This window comes from Glandiceps talaboti, chromosome 17, assembly GCF_964340395.1.
Source record: "Glandiceps talaboti chromosome 17, keGlaTala1.1, whole genome shotgun sequence".
Taxonomy (NCBI): Eukaryota; Metazoa; Hemichordata; class Enteropneusta; family Spengelidae; genus Glandiceps; species Glandiceps talaboti.
The window spans coordinates 8,249,264-8,270,971 of NC_135565.1; the positions used below are offsets into that span (position 1 = coordinate 8,249,264).

A 21,708-nucleotide genomic window follows, 5' to 3' on the forward strand; every position below is an offset into this window, starting at 1 on the left:
GCTAGTGTAGTGGTATAGCTTAATGATTTCATAGAAAGTAATGTACTTTGTATTCAACTTGTATATGGTTTGTTTGAACTCTTCACCTCTGACCTCATTACCTCACCAAGATATTTTCTTATAAGAGTAAATTTGTTCTTCCCCCAAAGATATTTCTACAATTGTTAGGACAGCCAAATAAGTACATTTTTGCACCAAAATAATTTATATATTTTGCGATCTGAAATTACTTGACTGTGTACCTTTTTCTGCCAATACTAGTATACTTCCATATAGCAAGCAATGAGCAGGATATATACATTACAAACAGAAAATTATGCACTTCTTTGCCCAAAAATGTTCTTTACATTTTCGATCTGACCCCATTTAGACAATCCTTATTTTGGCAAATTTGTCTATACAATGTATGTTGTGACAAATTGCATGTATTTGTTTGGACAGGATGATATAGTATAGTTATAAAATATGTAAAGTGTTGTATGAGTGATGATTATTTAATAATATATTTGAGCCAAGTGTTCAATGAAAATAACATGTGATTTTATAATACACATGTTCTTAATATAAGTCAAGTATACAATTGAAAACAAGAATGTGTGCATGTTACGTATTACTTTGTCCTAAACTGTCTTTGCTGTCCCCCATATCACCATGATAGTGATTCAAAATGACAATAAAATTGCTAACTATTTTGAATACTTGGAGGATAAATTTGATAATGCACACAAACAATGAAAAATGAAGTGCTGTCCGATCTGTGTGAACTGAAGAAACATAATATTAAATAATTCTTATTGTTAATTAATGAAACATTTTTCTTCCATGTCTGTATGTTGGGAGGGAGGGGGTTAAGAGGGTACGGGTGGGGGTGCGGTGGGTTACATGTAACATGTAGCTGCTACACAGATTAAAAACAATAGCCTGTTGACACCCTTAGCATCCACCCAAGTTGCGCTACCACTGACCTATCAGTAACCAGTAACAAGTCTGTACATCATGATATTTTGAGGGTTAAAATTTGTACATATTAATTAGGGTAATTTGCATATTTTCTACACATTAAAATATGGGGATTATTATTATTATTACAATTACAATCATTCATATTACAATTCTTTATTGTGTCCTTATCCAAATATGGATATTAGATCTATTTGCAATAAAGAGAGGAATAACATCGACTTTTAAACGAATAAATAACAATACAATAATGAAACTTTGAGATTTAGATCTTCTGGCAGTGATGTTTGATTAACAAGAAATAGGAGACAAAGGAAATAGGAGGTGATATAGTGAGAGATTAGCATGTCTGGAGTGATGCCCACAAGTTTAACCCATCAACTAGGCATACCTTGCAGTCTGTAACAGTCATAAACAGAACCATTCTCAGTCTCTGAAATAGAATATTACTACCTAAGTGTGTCATAAAAATAACAAACATTTAATTTCTTGGTTGGCACACTAACTTCTGCTCCATGTCACTTGACATGAGTATTAGGCACACATGAGAATAATCTTGTTCTATTTTGACCCTCAAGCATGAGATAAAATGTTGTTGCAGGTACTGAGAATAAGTCGACCATCTTGTTCTATTTTGACCCTCTAGCATGAGATAAAATGCTCTTGCAGGTACTGAGAATAAGTCGACCATCTTGTTCTATTTTGACCCTCTAGCATGAGATAAAATGCTCTTGCAGGTACTGAGAATAAGTCGACCATCTTGTTCTATTTTGACCCTCTAGCATGAGATAAAATGCTATTGCAGGTACTGAGAATAAGTCAACCATCTTGTTCTACTTTGACCCTCTAGCTTGAGATAAAATGCTATTGCAGGTACTGAGAATAAGTCGACCATCTTGTTCTATTTTGATCCTCTAGCTTGAGATAAAATGCTATTGCAGGTACTGAGAATAAGTCGACCATCTTGTTCTATTTTTACCCTCTAGCATGAGTTAAAATGCTATTGCATGTACTGAGAATAAGTCGACCATCTTGTTCTATTTTGACCCGCTAGCATGAGATAAAATGCTATTGCAGGTACTGAGAATAAGTCGACCATCTTGTTCTATTTTGACCCTCTAGCATGAGATAAAATGCTATTACAGGTACTGAGAATAAGTCGACCATCTTGTTCTATTTTGACCCTCTAGCATGAGATAAAATGCTATTGCAGGTACTGAGAATAAGTCGACCATCTTGTTCTATTTTGACCCTCTAGCATGAGATAAAATGCTATTACAGGTACTGAGAATAAGTCGACCATCTTGTTCTATTTTGACCCTCTAGCATGAGATAAAATGCTCTTGCAGGTACTGAGAATAAGTCGACCATCTTGTTCTATTTTGACCCTCTAGCATGAGATAAAATGCTCTTGCAGGTACTGAGAATAAGTCGACCATCTTGTTCTATTTTGACCCTCTAGCATGAGATAAAATGCTATTGCAGGTACTGAGAATAAGTCAACCATCTTGTTCTACTTTGACCCTCTAGCTTGAGATAAAATGCTATTGCAGGTACTGAGAATAAGTCGACCATCTTGTTCTATTTTGACCCTCTAGCTTGAGATAAAATGCTATTGCAGGTACTGAGAATAAGTCGACCATCTTGTTCTATTTTTACCCTCTAGCATGAGTTAAAATGCTATTGCATGTACTGAGAATAAGTCGACCATCTTGTTCTATTTTGACCTGCTAGCATGAGATAAAATGCTATTGCAGGTACTGAGAATAAGTCGACCATCTTGTTCTATTTTGACCCTCTAGCATGAGATAAAATGCTATTACAGGTACTGAGAATAAGTCGACCATCTTGTTCTATTTTGACCCTCTAGCATGAGATAAAATGCTATTGCAGGTTGTGTACCAAGAATTATCACTGCATATACATGTACTAGACTCAAGAGGTGAACACATGTCATTATACACTGATCAATCATGAATGAGGGCAGATAGCAATCCCATTTGACTAATTTATTCACATATAATATCAAACAGAAAGCAGTTATCTACTAATCCTTGTAAACATAGTTACTGAATAGATTGTCATGGATACTCAATAGGCATGATTGAATGAATTAATGTATCATTAGTAGTAGTTCAGTGCATGCTGTCAACATAATGATATTAAATTACCCTTGAAAATGCAATGTTTGAAAACCATTTGAAAATGAAATTGCTGTTTTTTAAGAAGGAAAGTGAAAGCAGTTTGCAACTTCCCTCCTGATAAATGAAAAAGAAACCTTCTTCATTTCTCTTGTATCTATACTGCCCCCCCCCCTCTCTTTTGATAAATTTTGTGCTGCTACCCAAACCATACATTTTTAGCAACCTGTACCCTATCAATAATATGGAAACATGCCTAGCAACAAGATCATGCCCATAGCAACAGTCATGTGTAAATGTTAAATAATTTAACAGTTAGCTTTTCTGTCTACTGTGTGGCTGGTGTTTTACCATGTACAGGCAATGAAAAAGGCTGAAAGGAAGAATGGGGTGATGTATGTTGGCATTGCTGGATATCAGTGTTTGCTTTGAGATTATTACTATGTTCAGACTGCAAGTGTAAATTTCACTCTGAGGTGACAGAAAGTAGTAAAACTAATAAGCTGGATTTGGGACTCCATTCATACTCCATTTTTGTACCTTACACAGGTACATGTAGATCACATACATTGTACCATCATCCAATATTCATGACGGATTTTTGAATTAGCGGTTCAAGTGCGACTTTCCCGACTTGTTGAGCCAGCAAGTCGGGTGTCATAAAAATTGTTTGCATATCTAAAGCTATTTGCAATGTCACTGATAATGGGTCAGTAAAACTGATAACAACTGATATGACATTGGGGGCTTCACACTTAGATATTGAGCTTAGCTTTGCCTGATGTGTTATGTACATGTAATAGTGCTTTATCACATTTGTAAATATGCCAACAAACATTATTCAGTGATAAGAAAGATAAGAAACCCTCCTTAGTGGCTTGATTTTGTAATGAGCATAGATTTCATTTGTTCCAATCATTTAGCAGCAACCCTGAACTTTAACCCATGAACCCTCCTTATCAAAGAAACTAAATACACTTTCCTAATCAAATAGAAGTTTGTGTCAGACACAAAAGATAAGTTGACTCTAAACCCCCCATTGCACCTGACCTAAATTTAACCTGACTCAGAATCGACATGAAGTGTTCATATTTGTGTATTTTTAGGTAAGATTAGAGTCAACTCAGAGTCGATTCAGCTGGCTTAAAGTAAGAATGACCTGTATGACAGTGCATGTAGCAGGATGGAAATCATCCTCTGACACACAGTCTCCTCTATCAGGACTGTGTTTGACATTAAAAGTGACATGTAACTATGCCATAATCCCAATATTATGTTACATTTTCTATCTGTTCTGTGGAGAAATTGATGATGAATTAGATTTCCAAAAATATTATCTGATAGTGGTGTAGCAGTGTTTTTTTTGCTAAGGTTGGGAAAGCCCGGTAACAGAAAGGGGGAATATGGTAAAACTGGCATGCAGTATATATAGTTTCCAATGCATTGAACCATAATTTTGATGGGACATGACAAGGGAACTTTTAGCTGCTTACCACCCTTAACAAAAACACAAAAACACAGGTAGGGGAACCCTGCTAACATGACTGGGGAACTTTGGTATTTTTCAGTTGCTTACCACCCTTAACAAAAAACACAAAAACACTGGTATGGGAACCCTGGTAAAATGACAGGAGAACTTAGGTATTTTTTTTACTAGGTGCTTACCATCTTTAGCAAAATCACTGTATAGTTATTATAACAATGATAGTTAATCTTAATTGTTGATAATAATGTTACTATGGTAAGTTAAACTGATTTGTTTCTATGGTTACAGATTGCAGGTATTACAGTTTTGGCTGTTGGTGTATATGTCCTCATAAGTGCAAAGAAGGTAGCGGCCATCTTTGGTAGTGAGTTGTTACTTAACTCATCATATGTATTGATGATAGCTGGTGCCATTGCCATTATCATGGCATTCCTTGGTTGCTGTGGTGCCTGGAAAGAAATCAGATGCATACTAATAACAGTAAGTCTGGTATAATAATAACCTTTATTTATACTGGATAGTTCTTTAAGTATATGAACACTTGTCACCCAAGAAGTACAGTTAGGGCCATCCCCCATGGGTTCAGTGTTAACTTGATGCAGGAGGAAACCGGAGTACCCAGGGAAAACCTGTTTGGTAGAGTAAAACTGAACGACACTCTTCTTGCTTAACAGAGTGGTAAATTTAATCAAACCCTGAATGGGTGTGAACCCCAAGCACAGTGATAAGAGGCAAGTGGTTTAACCACTCAACCACTGACAACCCTGTAATCATTTATGCAGTGGGGAAGGTTGGATAATTTATATAATTTTTAGCGTGCAATTTGCAAAGGGGGAGGGACTGGGGGAGTCAAGGAAAAAGATACACCAGTTTGATGAAAAATCCCCCCCCCCAAAAAAAATAAATAAATAAATAAATAAATAAAAAAATAGAAAAATGTACATTTCCTATTGTTATTGAATACTTTATTTTTACTACTGTACTGTTTTCATGGACTTGATCAAAATGACATGTTGGTTTGAATTGATCTCTCCCCACCTCTATCTTAATCCTGAATAATATATTAAATAATTTGGAAAATATACATATCTGCCTTGAACCAAGACCATGCCCATAGCAACAGCCAAATGGTGTTGCATATTACAAAAGTAACAACAGGGATGGATAGGCAAGTGAATATATATTTTTAGAATGGATACAAATATACCTGGCATCAGTAATAGTCATCTGATGATGAATATTGCAAAGATAAAAATAGGAATGGGTAGGCAAGTGACTAATCATTTGCAAATATGCCTAGCAACAAGGCCATGCCTATAGCAATGGTCGTACGATGATGCATATTACAAAAATAAAACAGGAATGGGTATGCAAGTGAATAAACATTAAAAAAATATATGGAAACATGCCTAGCAACAAGATCATGCCCATAGCAACAGTCAAGTGGTGGTGGTGAGTATTGCAAAGATAAAAACGGGAAGGGTAGGCATGTCTGTAAACATGTAAGAAATGATCCCAGGTTGGCCTATCAACAAGACCTTGCCCATAGCAACAGCCAAATGGTGTTGCGTATTGCAAAAGTAACAATGGGAAGGCAAATGAATACACATGAAAAAAAAGTATACAAATATGCCTAGCAACAGTCAAATGGTGTTTCATATTACAAAGTGACAAAATGAATGGGTAGGCAAATGAATACACTTTCAAAGAAGTATGCAAAAGGTGCCTAGCAACAAGACCATGCCCATGGCAACAGCCAAATATCTGTATTTGCAAAGATAACATCTCTCTTGGACAGGCAAGTGGATAAATATTCAAAAAAATGTTTGCAGATATGCCTAGCAACTAGACTAAGCCTATAGCACCAGGTAAACAATGATAACATAATAACATTGCCAAATTTCCTACATTTTTTTTAATGTTACAAGTGAAAACATATAATTAAGTACGGCCAGCCTATTTGACCTCATTACTAAAATGTGTTTACAACTACTTAAATTTTCATTTTATCTTTTTATTAATTTGTCACAAATACTAAATAATTTATGTACAATTTCCTTTTTTTTTCAGTATGTCATTGCATTGGTGATTATCTTCATAGCTGAGTTGGTTGGCGGTGTTTTGGCATATGCATACAGAGATACGGTAAGTTGCATTGCTTAATTATTACCTTCATAGCTGAGTTGATAAAATGAGTTTTGCAGGTGTACAGTGTGGTTATGAATTTGAAATTTAATGTACGATCGTAAATAGTATCATTTGGGTATGGATATTTTTGTAAAAATGTTCCTGTTTTGAAAGATGCCCCAGGTTTGTGGTCATATGCAATCTTGAACATCAAAGAGTGGCCACCATTTTGTTTGTCTTAGTTCAGACTCACCATGTCTTGTCCAATCGGAAAGGTGTTTTCTGATGACATTTAACATGAATATCATGATATTTAACTTTCCATATCAGAAGTGATATTTCATGTTAAACGTCATCAAGAACAGTCAATGATCTGCTGGGTGGGCATAGGTATATATATGCTAAGAGATAAGATCAATGATCTGCTGGGTGGGCATAGATATATGCTAAGAGATAAGATCAATGATCTGCTGGGTGGGCATAGGTGTATGCTAAGAGATAAGATCAGTGATCTGCTGGGTGGGCATAGGTATATGCTAAGAGATAAGATCAATGATCTGCTGGGTGGGCATAGGTGTATGCTAAGAGATAAGATCAGTGATCTGCTGGGTGGGCATAGGTATATGCTAAGAGATAAGATCAATGATCTGCTGGGTGGGCATAGGTGTATGCTAAGAGATAAGATCAATGATCTACTGGGTGGGCATAGATATATGCTAAGAGATAAGATCAGTGATCTGCTGGGTGGGCATAGGTGTATGCTAAGAGATAAGATCAGTGATCTGCTGGGTGGGCATAGGTGTATGCTAAGAGATAAGATCAGTGATCTGCTGGGTGGGCATTGGTATACTGTATGCTAAGAGATAAGATCAATGATCTGCTGGGTGGGCATAGGTGTACTGTATGCTAAGAGATAAGATCAATGATCTGCTGGGTGGGCATAGGTGTATGCTAAGAGATAAGATCAGTGATCTGCTGGGTGGGCATAGGTGTATGCTAAGAGATAAGATCAGTGATCTGCTGGGTGGGCATAGATATATGCTAAGATATAAGATCAATGATCTGCTGGGTGGGCATAGGTGTATGCTAAGAGATAAGATCAATGATCTGCTGGGTGGGCATAGGTGTATGCTAAGAGATAAGATCAATGATCTGCTGGGTGGGCATTGGTATACTGTATGCTAAGAGATAAGATCAATGATCTGCTGGGTGGGCATAGGTGTACTGTATGCTAAGAGATAAGATCAATGATCTGCTGGGTGGGCATAGGTGTACTGTATGCTAAGAGATAAGATCAATGATCTGCTGGGTGGGCATAGATATATGCTAAGAGATAAGATCAATGATCTGCTGGGTGGGCATAGGTGTATGCTAAGAGATAAGATCAATGATCTGCTGGGTGGGCATAGGTGTATGCTAAGAGATAAGATCAATGATCTGCTGGGTGGGCATAGATATATGCTAAGAGATAAGATCAATGATCTGCTGGGTGGGCATAGATATATACTAAGAGATAAGATCAGTGATCTGCTGGGTGGGCATAGGTATATGCTAAGAGATAAGATCAATGATCTGCTGGGTGGGCATAGGTGTATGCTAAGAGATAAGATCAGTGATCTGCTGGGTGGGCATAGGTGTATGCTAAGAGATAAGATCAGTGATCTGCTGGGTGGGCATAGATATATGCTAAGAGATAAGATCAATGATCTGCTGGGTGGGCATAGGTATATGCTAAGAGATAAGATCAGTGATCTGATGGGTGGGCATAGGTGTATGCTAAGATATAAGATCAATGATCTGGGTGGGCATAGGTATATGCTAAGAGATAAGATCAGTGATCTGCTGGGTGGGCATAGGTATATGCTAAGAGATAAGATCAGTGATCTACTGGGTGGGCATAGGTATATGCTAAGAGATAAGATCAGTGATCTGCTGGGTGGGCATAGGTATATGCTAAGAGATAAGATCAATGATCTGCTGGGTGGGCATAGGTGTATGCTAAGAGATAAGATCAGTGATCTACTGGGTGGGCATAGGTGTATACTAAGAGATAAGATCAATGATCTGCTGGGTGGGCATAGATATATGCTAAGAGATAAGATCAATGATCTGCTGGGTGGGCATAGATATATGCTAAGAGATAAGATCAATGATCTGATGGGTGGGCATAGATATATGCTAAGAGATAAGATCAGTGATCTGCTGGGTGGGCATAGGTATATGCTAAGAGATAAGATCAGTGATCTGCTGGGTGGGCATAGATATATGCTAAGAGATAAGATCAGTGATCTACTGGGTGGGCATAGGTGTATACTAAGAGATAAGATCAATGATCTGCTGGGTGGGCATAGATATATGCTAAGAGATAAGATCAGTGATCTGCTGGGTGGGCATAGATATATACTAAGAGATAAGATCAATGATCTGCTGGGTGGGCATAGGTGTATGCTAAGAGATAAGATCAATGATCTGCTGGGTGGGCATAGGTATATGCTAAGAGATAAGATCAATGATCTGCTGGGTGGGCATAGATATATGCTAAGAGATAAGATCAGTGATCTACTGGGTGGGCATAGGTGTATGCTAAGAGATAAGATCAGTGATCTGCTGGGTGGGCATAGATATATGCTAAGAGATAAGATCAATAATCTGCTGGGTGGGCATAGGTATATGCTAAGAGATAAGATCAGTGATCTGCTGGGTGGGCATAGGTGTATGCTAAGAGATAAGATCAATAATCTGCTGGGTGGGCATAGGTGTATGCTAAGAGATAAGATCAGTGATCTACTGGGTGGGCATAGGTATATACTAAGAGATAAGATCAGTGATCTGCTGGGTGGGCATAGATATATGCTAAGAGATAAGATCAATGATCTGCTGGGTGGGCATAGGTATATGCTAAGAGATAAGATCAGTGATCTGCTGGGTGGGCATAGATATATGCTAAGAGATAAGATCAATGATCTGCTGGGTGGGCATAGATATATGCTAAGAGATAAGATCAATGATCTGCTGGGTGGGCATAGGTGTATGCTAAGAGATAAGATCAATGATCTGCTGGGTGGGCATAGGTATATGCTAAGAGATAAGATCAATGATCTGCTGGGTGGGCATAGGTGTATGCTAAGAGATAAGATCAGTGATCTGCTGGGTGGGCATAGATATATGCTAAGAGATAAGATCAGTGATCTGCTGGGTGGGCATAGATATATGCTAAGAGATAAGATCAATGATCTGCTGGGTGGGCATAGATATATGCTAAGAGATAAGATCAATGATCTGCTGGGTGGGCATAGATATATGCTAAGAGATAAGAGCAATGATCTGCTGGGTGGGCATAGATATATGCTAAGAGATAAGATCAATGATCTGCTGGGTGGGCATAGGTATATGCTAAGAGATAAGATCAATAATCTGCTGGGTGGGCATAGGTATATATATGCTAAGAGATAAGATCAGTGATCTGCTGGGTGGGCATAGATATATGCTAAGAGATAAGATCAATGATCTGCTGGGTGGGCATAGATATATGCTAAGAGATAAGATCAATGATCTGCTGGGTGGGCATAGATATATATATGCTAAGAGATAAGATCAATGATCTGCTGGGTGGGCATAGATATATGCTAAGAGATAAGATCAGTGATCTGCTGGGTGGGCATAGGTGTATGCTAAGAGATAAGATCAATGATCTGCTGGGTGGGCATAGATATATGCTAAGAGATAAGATCAATGATCTGCTGGGTGGGCATAGGTGTATGCTAAGAGATAAGATCAATGATCTGCTGGGTGGGCATTGGTATATGCTAAGAGATAAGATCAATAATCTGCTGGGTGGGCATAGGTGTATGCTAAGAGATAAGATCAATGATCTGCTGGGTGGGCATAGATATATGCTAAGAGATAAGATCAATGATCTGCTGGGTGGGCATAGGTGTATGCTAAGAGATAAGATCAATGATCTGCTGGGTGGGCATAGATATATGCTAAGAGATAAGATCAATGATCTGCTGGGTGGGCATAGATATATGCTAAGAGATAAGATCAATAATCTGCTGGGTGGGCATAGATATATGCTAAGAGATAAGATCAATGATCTGCTGGGTGGGCATAGGTATATGCTAAGAGATAAGATCAATGAAACTTATTAAATATTTTGATTTCGTTACTTTTAAATGAATGAATTGTTGTTAATATTGTAATACACAGGGCAAAAGTTTGGCTAAAGAATCAATGGAAAGTACTCTGAAACTGGACTATGGCACAACAGGCAGTGGTGATGTGACAGAACAATGGGATGACATACAAAAAGATGTAAGTATAGCAGTCACATGACTGTCATGTGACCCCACTATCAAAAGTTATTGGATCATAACAATGTTGGTCATGTGACTATCATGTGATTTAATATGTCCAATCAAATACAAAATATAGTTCACTTATTCACTCAATGCAGTTCTATGAGAACAGCAAATATATTTCCTGTGGTCATTTGTTGACAAATATTTCATTTTACTCTGAAATTGATTTTATGAAAGTTCATTTATTTATTTCTCAAAATGATTTGTTTCTAGTTTAAGTGTTGTGGAGTAGAGGGTAACAGTACAGATGCTTACTTACTATGGCAACATAGTGCATGGTATGAAGACCAATCCATGCCAAAGGACAGAGTCCCACCGTCGTGTTGTATCCGTGTCAAAGGTGACGTACAGGACCTGAATGCTTGTCAGAAACTTGAACCTGATCCTAACCAACCATCACAAGTCTATACTGAGGTAGGTATATCCCATATGTAGCCCGTAGGTGCTATGTTTGCTGGGCCCGGGGGACTCCTGGTTATAGCTTTTGGACTGACTGGGAAAGCCTTGACAGTTCCACAGCTATGTGATAGGGACTTGAGTATGCAACATAACTCTGTCACGTAGTCCCAAACCTGAGTGGATTTCTTTAGAAATGTGTGATTGTGTATATATGTCTCCATAAAAAAAATTCACTGGGAGCAAACTGTAAACACACGAAAAAAATGAATTTAAAGAAAAAGACAAATGTCTATGAAACCTTTGTGACGATAAACTCAGGATGTAATTAGGATGATGGCAAACTTACCAAGTGGTAATCAATTTGAAAATATGGGCTAAACTTGGGTCTTGTAAACTGAAATCTTCATTTACTGCTACCTACAAGTTCCTTGAATATGAAATATTTAATGTTGTATTGTAATTTGCATATTTATTACATCATTTATTGCAATTTGCATATTTGTGACTTTTTTTGTGATTTGCATATTTGTGACATCATTTATTGCAATTGCATATTTATGACATTGATTGTGATTTGCATATTTATGACATCAATTTATTGCAATTTGCATGTTTATGAGTTATTGCAATTTGCATATTTATGACATCAATGTATTGCAATTTGCATATTTATGACATCAATTTATTGCAGTTTGCATATTTATGACATCATTTACATACGTAGCAGTTAGTACCTATGTTTATTACATCATTTTAATGTAATTTGCATATTTATGACATCATTTTATTGTAATTTGCATATTGGTTACATCACTAACTAACTAACGATCAGTACTCATGTAAAGATGTATGTTAATTTGTAATATTCAGAAAAGATTATTTTTCATCCTGCGACAGGGTTGTTTTGATAAAGTGTACGCATCAGTTTTGGATAACTCGCATATCATTGGAGGAGTAGGCGTTGGTATAGCCTTTATACAGGTAGGTCAAATTAAATGTGTAACAGTGTGACGGCATGAAAAGTGGTGTTTCATTTCCGGTTTCGTGTACATGGCGGTCACACAACGGAAATGTGGCATTTCTGGATTTTCGGCAATTCCTTTGTAGCCACCAAGGTAGGTCAACTGAAATGTGTGAAAATTAGTTAAGACATCATCAAAAAGACAAAAATCAAACTTTGATAGAATTAATGTATGTACTATATCCCTTTAACTATTATAGCACCAGATCTGTGACCTTTGACCCTTTCAGCACCAGATCTGTGACCTTTCTCCTTTCAATATCAGATATTTGACCTTGACTCTTTTGATATCAGGCCAGTGACCTTTAACCTTTTCAGTATAAACTATTTCACCCTTTAACCTTTTCGGTATCAACATAAACAAGTTTTATGTCTGTGTGTGGGGGGGGGGGGGGAAGAATATTGTAAGTATACTAGAGTACTGACTATTTCTAAACTACTTTCAGTCAAATATCCACTCCCAAATAGCAACTAGGCAATCTGATATCCAGTTGCAAAGAGCGCCCCCGAGTGATCAAACTATGCAATCTTTTATCCAGTTGCAAAGAGCACCCCTACTGAACAAACTATACAATCTTTTATCCAGTTGCAAAGAGCGTCCCAGTGACCTGGGGTACATTCAATTGTGCATGTCCAGGAAGCCTTGGATTGGGGTAACTGACATCGCTTGGGAGCCTCAGGTTGAGTGAAACTTGAACGCATTTTATTGCATTTAGAGTACCTCTGGGAACCTATGACTAAATCTAGGAATCACCATAAATAAATTGGTCCGTCTTTCCAAAATATTTTAGACAATTCAAAGGAGAATAATTTCCTCACTAAATATGGAAAGAGATCCTCAAAATTTGGGAGAATTCTTTTTTGGAATCAGTTTTTAAAAGTAACTAACCACATCTTACCCCTCCCAGTCTATTCCGGTCAATCCCCATGCTGCCCTGGCTTCACGAGTCGACTTGGAGCACCCCAAGCGTGAGTGACATCATGTAGTATTCAAACACAACTTGGGGCAACTTTAGGTGCCTCCCAGGTTTGCATAATGAATCTTTCATTCACTTCCAAATAGCGCCCCCAGTGGATAAAGTATCCAATCTTTTGTTTTTTGGACAACCTGAATGTAGCATATTGGTATACAGACAGTTTACTGGTGTTTGATTGGCTTTGAACATAGATTATCGCAATGAAGAACTATAATATCTCCCATTATGTTTTGTTCACAGATATTTGGAATGGTGTTTGCCGTCTGTCTGTTCCGTCAGCTGTAATGGTTGCCATGGATACAGTTCCCATAGTGATACAGCTGATGAATGTAACAAGACCATCTCAAGTAAAAAAATGTGTAGAACCACCAAATTAAATTCAGATTAGTACAAATTTCCTTGCTTATTTGGTTACCATGGTAACCAACACACCCCCTACTCCACTCACAACTTTTGTATCATTTCAAAACAGCAATACTGGTGTTACGTTAGTTACTAGCATAGAAATGATGAGTGTAAAATTGATATTAAAATTCCAACTTACAACTCAAAATGAATAATTAATTGATTAATTAAATGTATAACAATCAGGTAATCTCTATTATAATTTCATTTTGAAGTAACAGATTTTGAAGTAACAGATATCAGTCAGTCATCTGAAGGTCTCAAAAGTTCAAAATTAGTTTATTTGAATAGTATAATTAGTAGTCGCCAATGTACATGTTGACACTTCAATCTCACTAATGAATATTCTGAAGACAGAAACGTGATAAAAAAGAGAAATGGAAATAAAAATGTTTTGATACAGAAAATGTATATTAGTACATATGTACCATACTTGCACTGGTGCGCGCACACACTAGTGATATTTTCACTGCAGTGCAATACCGAAAACATTATTGCATACCTGCATGCAAATGATATGTAAATGAGGGCATGATTGCTCGCTACGCAAGAAATCGTGCTGTATGATTTTTATGGAAATTTGTCATTTCAGATAAAACATGTGATAATAACAGAACCCCATGACATGTGACTTCCAGTGTGGGTGCTCGCAACATTCATGAAAGTACGGGCACAGAGAACACTGCAAGCACTCATGCAAATACTCCGAGTATGCCACACTTGCACTCAGACATCATGGAGTTCAGTCATACTATTAAGTATTCCTATTAGTGAGGTTGGATTGTTTAAGCATATAACTACTGTAAATTGTATCTGTTTTGGCAAAATGCCAAATGAATATCAATCTTGGCAAAATGCCAACTCAATAATAAATTTGGCATTGTGTCAAGGCAATTATGTTTTTTGGCAAATTGCCATCTTAGTGATTCTAATTATACATCTTTATCATAGATAGACCATGCAACTCAAGTCATTGTAAGTAAAGTTTGTTTGAGCTGACATACACATCTAGCACACAGTTCACTATGTAAAGACTCAATGCTAGACAGTGTATGCAAGAATAGAGAGATCTTTTGGAATCTTGTCACAAAAATTACTCTTGAGAGAGGTCCAGCATTTTTTTTAATATGGCAGCTAACAAAAGATTGGATGCAGTGTTATTTTATTGAAAATCTTCTTAGATAAATGATTTGTTGATTTTATGAAAATATGTAGGATTTTGAAGATGTAGATTTTTTGTAGCTAATTCAGTAAAATTAAGCAGTAAAGAAAGTTACTTGAAATTCTGAATTTTACAGAAAATATTTGATTAGATATTATGGGATATACTACAGCGGCAATTGAGGTTTCGGTTTACTAAGATAAACACAAAATAAAACTATTGTTGTTTGGTGTGGTATGCTCACTGCAAGATTATCGAAGCTTAAAAGTGATCAGAAAGTGCTACCTTTAATAGTGTGTGCATAATTAATGAATCAACATCTTATTCACTAGCTTATTCCGACATGTCCAGTCATTTAGATGTTATTCCCCGATATTCAGCCAAGGAAAATACAAGTGACCTAAGGGGCCTTTGTCACTACGACAACCCTTAGCTTATGAATATTTACCAGCTGAATGAAGACATTATTGGAGAATAACATAACAATACCAGTGCCAGTAATGTGAAAGAAAAATTGGTGAAAGTAATGGTAATTTTGAATGTTTTGACTCATATTTCGAACACAGCAGAAACAGAGACGTAGATACGTATTGTCGTGACATAAAACGACCAGAGTATATATTCCATATTTTTTGTTTTAACTGCATAATATAATAGCTGTAGTATATGTTTATCTGAATAAACCGAAACCCAGGTTGCCGCTGTAGTAAGTGGGAATTTAACAAAGTGGTAGTCTTTAATGGTATGTCTAAATACATCCTTGAGTAACAGTATAACAAAGACTTAAATGCTAACAATTAGGATTAACAAGCCCCACTAGCTGAAACTACTCTTTACTTCATTTTTTTTAGTTCTTCAATATTTGACTTCTTTATTTGTTACTTGCTGCAGTGTCGATAATTGTCAAGTAATTGAACCCTTATCAGCAACCATCAACTTTTGACAAAAAATTTCAATTGGTCAAATTGTTTATTTGTACTGTTTACACATGGACATCAATCCAGTATATAAAGTATCATCATCAACAACAACAACAACAACAATTAGTAGATAGGTGATTTGGCTCGGATAATCAAACTGTTTACACAAGGACATCAAGTCAGTGTATACACCAACAATGACTTGTAGACAGGTAATTCTGTTGATTTTTACTGTTTACCTAAGGACATCAAGGCAGTGTAGTGTACACAGTACCATCAATGACTTGTAGACAGGCTAATTCAGCTAATTAGAATCAAAAAAAAAAGTTGGGTGTAATTTTACCACAACTGGCAACGATTAACAAAAATAGTTTTAAAAATACAGCCACTGGGGCTATTAACAAACTATCCAAGTGTGTGACTTCATTTTGGAGTGTTTCATTTCAGTCATTTGAAATAATTATGTATGCACAGTTACTTTGTTGAAATTGATTTATAATTAACTGATAAATCATGAATTTGATATCCCCACTCAGGACTATCTTACCCATGCAATCTATGGTGTGTGCAAATGATACATAGTTTCCCATATGCCACCACTAGGTGGCGCTGTTGTAAACGTCACACTTAAAATGCCTGTAGTGTTTTGCTGGGGAATGTCAAGACAGCAGCCATATTTTGGTTGTGAAAAGATTTGCGTTGTTTGTATTAAAGCTACACTGGCTGCAATGAAGGCATGATTTTTTCAATCAGCCAACCAACTGAAAATTGTTCTAAGATACCTATAATTAGACATTGTATATGTTAATTAGAGGGTAATTTCATCCATAATTAGTAAAGTAACAGGTTGAAGTCGTAAATGCATTGGGGTGCTGAGTTTTGGGTATAGACTCCAAAATCAATTTAATTTGATTTATTGTAGTTTACTATGTGTACTGCTACACAGATATGTTTACTCTCTGGTAATTCAATACTACGATATTTTAACAATGTCAAATATCTAAGAACAGAGTTAAAAAAAAACATTTCAGTTGCAGCTAGTGCAGCTTTAAAGTTATTTGTGTCATGTTGTTAGAACAGCTGTTGGCAAAGAAGACATGCAAATTATGTTATTGAATAAATTATGCTAATTCATCAGTATATAGAATATTACAGGTATATCTAAACATGAAGCGAAAAGACACTTAAGCTCAGTTTCTGTTCCTGAAATGTTTCATGAAGAAAGAAAATGAAAAAAAATTAGTCACCATGCAGGAACTTGTATACAGAATTCTTATCTTATATTTAAACTAAAAAAAAAATTTAGTTTTACCAACTTGTCACCTCTTCCTTATTCATTCCATAAAAATAAGCCATTGTATTGATTTTTAACTTTTAATATTCTTGCCACAAGGGGTGGGCCTAAGTAATTCTATATTACCCATGATCAAATACCAACCTGTACACTTCTTGAAATTTTATTTATACCGCCCTCTATGGCCAGATTGGATAAAATACAACTTCACTAACGTGTTAAATTTTATTAATAGCACCCTCTACGGTCAGATCAGATAAAATACAACTTCACTGATGTGATATTTTATTAATAGCGTCCTCTATGACCAACCCATAAAATACAACTTCACTGAAGTGTGACATTTTATTAATAGCGCCCTCTTTGGCCAGCTGAGGAATGAAGCACGACTTGTCAACATTTGGGACAACTGGGCAAAATGTGTCCTTATCACTGATATTCAGGACCTTTAAGAAATCAAACAGGCCTTCTGAGTTTTATTTTAACTTTTGTGTCTTGAACACGTAGACTGTTAAATTCCAATGCTGTCCAGTTAATATATCAAAACCTAAAAAGTACTTTCAAAGTACGCAAGTTATGGTTAAGGCTATTGACGCTATCTGTATCGGAAATATAGAATTATTTAAAAAGGGCCACCCTAACAATATTTTTACTAGTGATGTAATATTTTTGTGATTGTAAAATGTAGCATATTTTGGTCGTAAGTTATTTGAGATATTAACGTTTTAGTAGTAATTTTTTCATAATCTGGGAAATAATGGTGTAAATTTTTTCCTTCTTCTTTATCTTGGTGCTTGGTTCTTGCCAGACGTTCACCTTATGTCTGTATTTCTCTACAATAACAGAAGGATTCACATTCACAAGTCAATATCATACCACAGTGATTTATTGCCTCGCAAATATAGATGAAATGCTATCACAAAGAGATTGAATATGTATTTCTCCTTGAAAAAGTTGATGATATTTCGTCATTTGTTGCCATGGCAATATTTTGATAATCAACTCTCTGTACTTTGTTTGAAGTACTTATCATTAGATGTACTTTTTGAGAGATTAGTGTCAAATTGTTTTATCTAGCCAATCATATTGCCGTATGGAAATGAGGCTGCAAGGAGTGTTTGACTTAACCAATCAGATCGCAGTATGGAAATGAAACTGAAAGGGATGTCTTGATTTAATCAATCAGATTGTCGTATGCAAATGAGGCTGAAAGGAGTGTTTTGAAATAATTGGTTTAGATTGGTTGATTGCAGTTTCAATACAATACATGTATTGAACTCAACATTTCCACGTGAATTCAATAGAATCACCAAAGATTGCTATACACAATGACTGGTAGAACCTTAATCGTCTAAAACAAAGCAATAACGTTAAAAAAATCACTTTCACTGGAGATAATGTGATAAGTAATTGCAACCTTTTGGGCCAAACCTATAGGTGTCTTGCCATGCAGGTCCTACATGACAGCAGTCATTATTTAGAAGTCCAGAAATTGCCATTTGGTCACGTTTGTTTTAGGTATACATAATTTCACACATTGCTTAGTTTCCATTGGTTGTAGCCTCATCTAATTTGCATGGAAACAAGTAATCACCTGCATGCTATCTTATTTGCATATAAACTATTATGTACCAGATGATTCTAATTCTCCTGATTGAGCATTTGTCATTTATATTGTATTATTATACCATACCTGAATTTCACCTGGTAAGAGCTGCGGCCAACCACTGTGTCATGTAAGCTAACTTTCATCTGATTGGTCTATTTTTATCTCATTTGCATATATACCACTTTTCACCAGGTGAAGTCAGATATTGAATTTTGCATGAAAACAGGCAAATTAAGTAGGCTAGTATAAAAATAACCTAGTAGTGGTACATTTTAAGATTTTAATTCGGTGATAATTTGAATCTTGGCATTTATTCATGAGGTCACAATTAGAGTTATGTCTACCTGTGCCCACACAGTTCAATGTGCCAAGACTATTGAAGACAAGTTACTATTGGGACTCTCTTTTAACTTGTTGCCATGGTTTATAAATATTCATTTATCTATTTTAACACCTTTTTATCTTTGATTACCCTCACCCCTCACTGGAGACAAGTGTTTGCCAACGTATATTTAGAAGAGCCGATCAGACTAACGCTGTCAACCAATCACATTCGAAAAGCAGGGAGATGTGGGAACACATTCACTTTCAAATTAAAACATTCCGAACAATAAATTTAATGATTTCCAAACATTATGATAGCCCAAATCATTAATTATACAAGAAATACAAACACAAAAATGTATTGCGTTTTCAAATAGTCTTGATTTCCATGGTAACAACTCGTGTATTTTGAATATGGGCACAGGTTGATATGTTATTTCAAAACCATTACTATCAGGATGTATAGATCAATGACTTTTAAGAGTCAGAGCTAAAATTTATGTTTTAATGTTTTAACATTTTTTGGGGAAATTCTAATGAATACCAGGGATGATGGGGTGTAATGGTATACTGATATTTTCGAGTCAATACAGTTTAATTTCATATCTGTAATTGATTTCATTACTTTCCTGTATGTATAGTAGTATGTTGTTGATTTCAATAAAATTTTGTCCTTTTTCTGAAAATTGTCTATTTTTCATTTTTTTTCTTCATATTGACAACATTTGTTACTGTTGAATTTAATAATAATAATAAGTTTACTTACCCCGAATAAATATAACAGTGGGTAAATGGGGAGTCAGGAAATAGCTTACAGTTAGTCTGGGCCTGTCTCCTCACTTATTTATATACAGAAATTCACATCAAGAACTTAATATGACTCAAAATATATAATGTATTATGTACACACGATTGAAATTACAAATATACAGTTGATCAGTTATACTTGGTATAACATTGCTTGGTATGTTGACATGTAGGGTCATTGCCTTGGTACACTACTTCTTCATTGATTTGGTGGTGAATGCACTACTCCAGTAGATGTTGCTTGGAGATTTGTTTGAAACTATATAAAGAATTAATATATTTTATGTTGACAGGGATGTCAAGTTTTTACGCTCAATAAAGAAATAAAAGTTTAGGATCATTTAGTGATCAAACATGTCTGCAACTCACTAGTTTACATAGTTTCAAACAAAAGAGTAGATCTGCATGTACCTGGGTTGTAGTTGGCCGAGTGGTTAGTTCACACACCTCTTAACTATGCAGTCTTGGTTCGAGCCCACCAAGCATAGGCCAAGTTTGGGTTTGATTACAATTTAACCAGGTCTGTATGTAAGAAGGGTGATGCTCAGTTTGACCCTGCTGAACAACGCAGGTTTTCCCAAGGTACTCCAGTTTCCCCTGCTTCAACACTAGAGGGCGCTGCTCCTGTAGCAACCATTCAACAAATTTCCAAATTTATTTGGACGATTAAAGATTATTACTCCAACTATTTACAAACAAGCATCAAGTTAGTACCACTTATATTAATTATGTTCTTTTATATTTTTGTTTATTAAATGTCCTATGTGGACTTATTAAATTATAAATACAGTTCTTAGTGCAATATGCAAAGAACTACATCTAACTCAGCGTATATATATATATGTAGAAAGTTTGTGACATCAGGCCTAAAAAAATTGTTCGGTTCCGGTTACACAACCCCTCCCAGTTTTTCACTGCCCGGCGACCCTAAACTTTTTTTACGTATTCGAGAAAAAATAAATAAAATCATGAATATTGTGAAGTCTAGCGAGAAATTTATGGATGTGGAAACTGACATCAACAATGACATGTACAAAACTGTTCTTCCAATCTGTAATAGCTGTACATCTGATGAGAAGAAACCAATAACACAGAGACCATATGGAAAACAATTGAAAACGTGACTACCTGCACTTAACACTCACATATGAATTTTTTTTAAATTGAAATATACAAAAATCTACCTACTTCACCTTCTCTAAAATTGAGTGAAATATTAATCAGAACCACACAATTGTTTTAGGCATATCAATGGGAAAGTTTATCAATTTATATAACAGCTGCATAGTACTACCTCGTTTTTATACTCTTTGATATTATCAAAGACAGATAATTCAACCAGTTATAATGTTTAGACCGTTTCCATCCCGAGGAAAGGTTTAGTGTAAATTTCAACCTTCAAATGTTAATCAAAATAGCGAAAAGTTACAGTTGGTGTATGTGTGATGTATTCTAGTTTAGAAATTCCGAATATGTCGATGAGGGCGCTCTCTGATACGGCTTTCAATACATGATACTCATTTGTTCAATTTTCGAAGTTGAAAGTTGTCGAACATTGTGATATATTTGTCTGGTTCGACAGTAATCTCACTATATTACTACCTTTCGTCATCTGACTCCACAAAAATGTTACCAGCACTGTTAAAATTTCGTTGCTCGCGAGTCACTTGCAATTGACATCGCAAAATTACAGCGTAATGACATGTGATGACAGT

The 21,708-nt window shown here is 36.0% G+C and overlaps 1 protein-coding gene across 1 annotated transcript in view; it reads left to right on the top strand.

The window, feature by feature from the left end:
- The window catches only part of LOC144447988 (CD151 antigen-like), a 78,597-nt gene extending 58,725 nt beyond the window's left edge, over positions 1–19,872 (top strand). The window contains exons 3-8 of the mRNA XM_078138127.1: positions 4,876–5,067; positions 6,658–6,732; positions 10,924–11,028; positions 11,289–11,489; positions 12,372–12,455; positions 13,713–19,872. Coding sequence (XP_077994253.1) covers positions 4,876–5,067; positions 6,658–6,732; positions 10,924–11,028; positions 11,289–11,489; positions 12,372–12,455; positions 13,713–13,757 — 702 coding nt within the window. The 3' untranslated portion in view covers positions 13,758–19,872. The remainder of the gene's footprint in view (positions 1–4,875; positions 5,068–6,657; positions 6,733–10,923; positions 11,029–11,288; positions 11,490–12,371; positions 12,456–13,712) is intronic.
- The last annotated feature ends 1,836 nt before the right edge of the window (positions 19,873–21,708 follow it).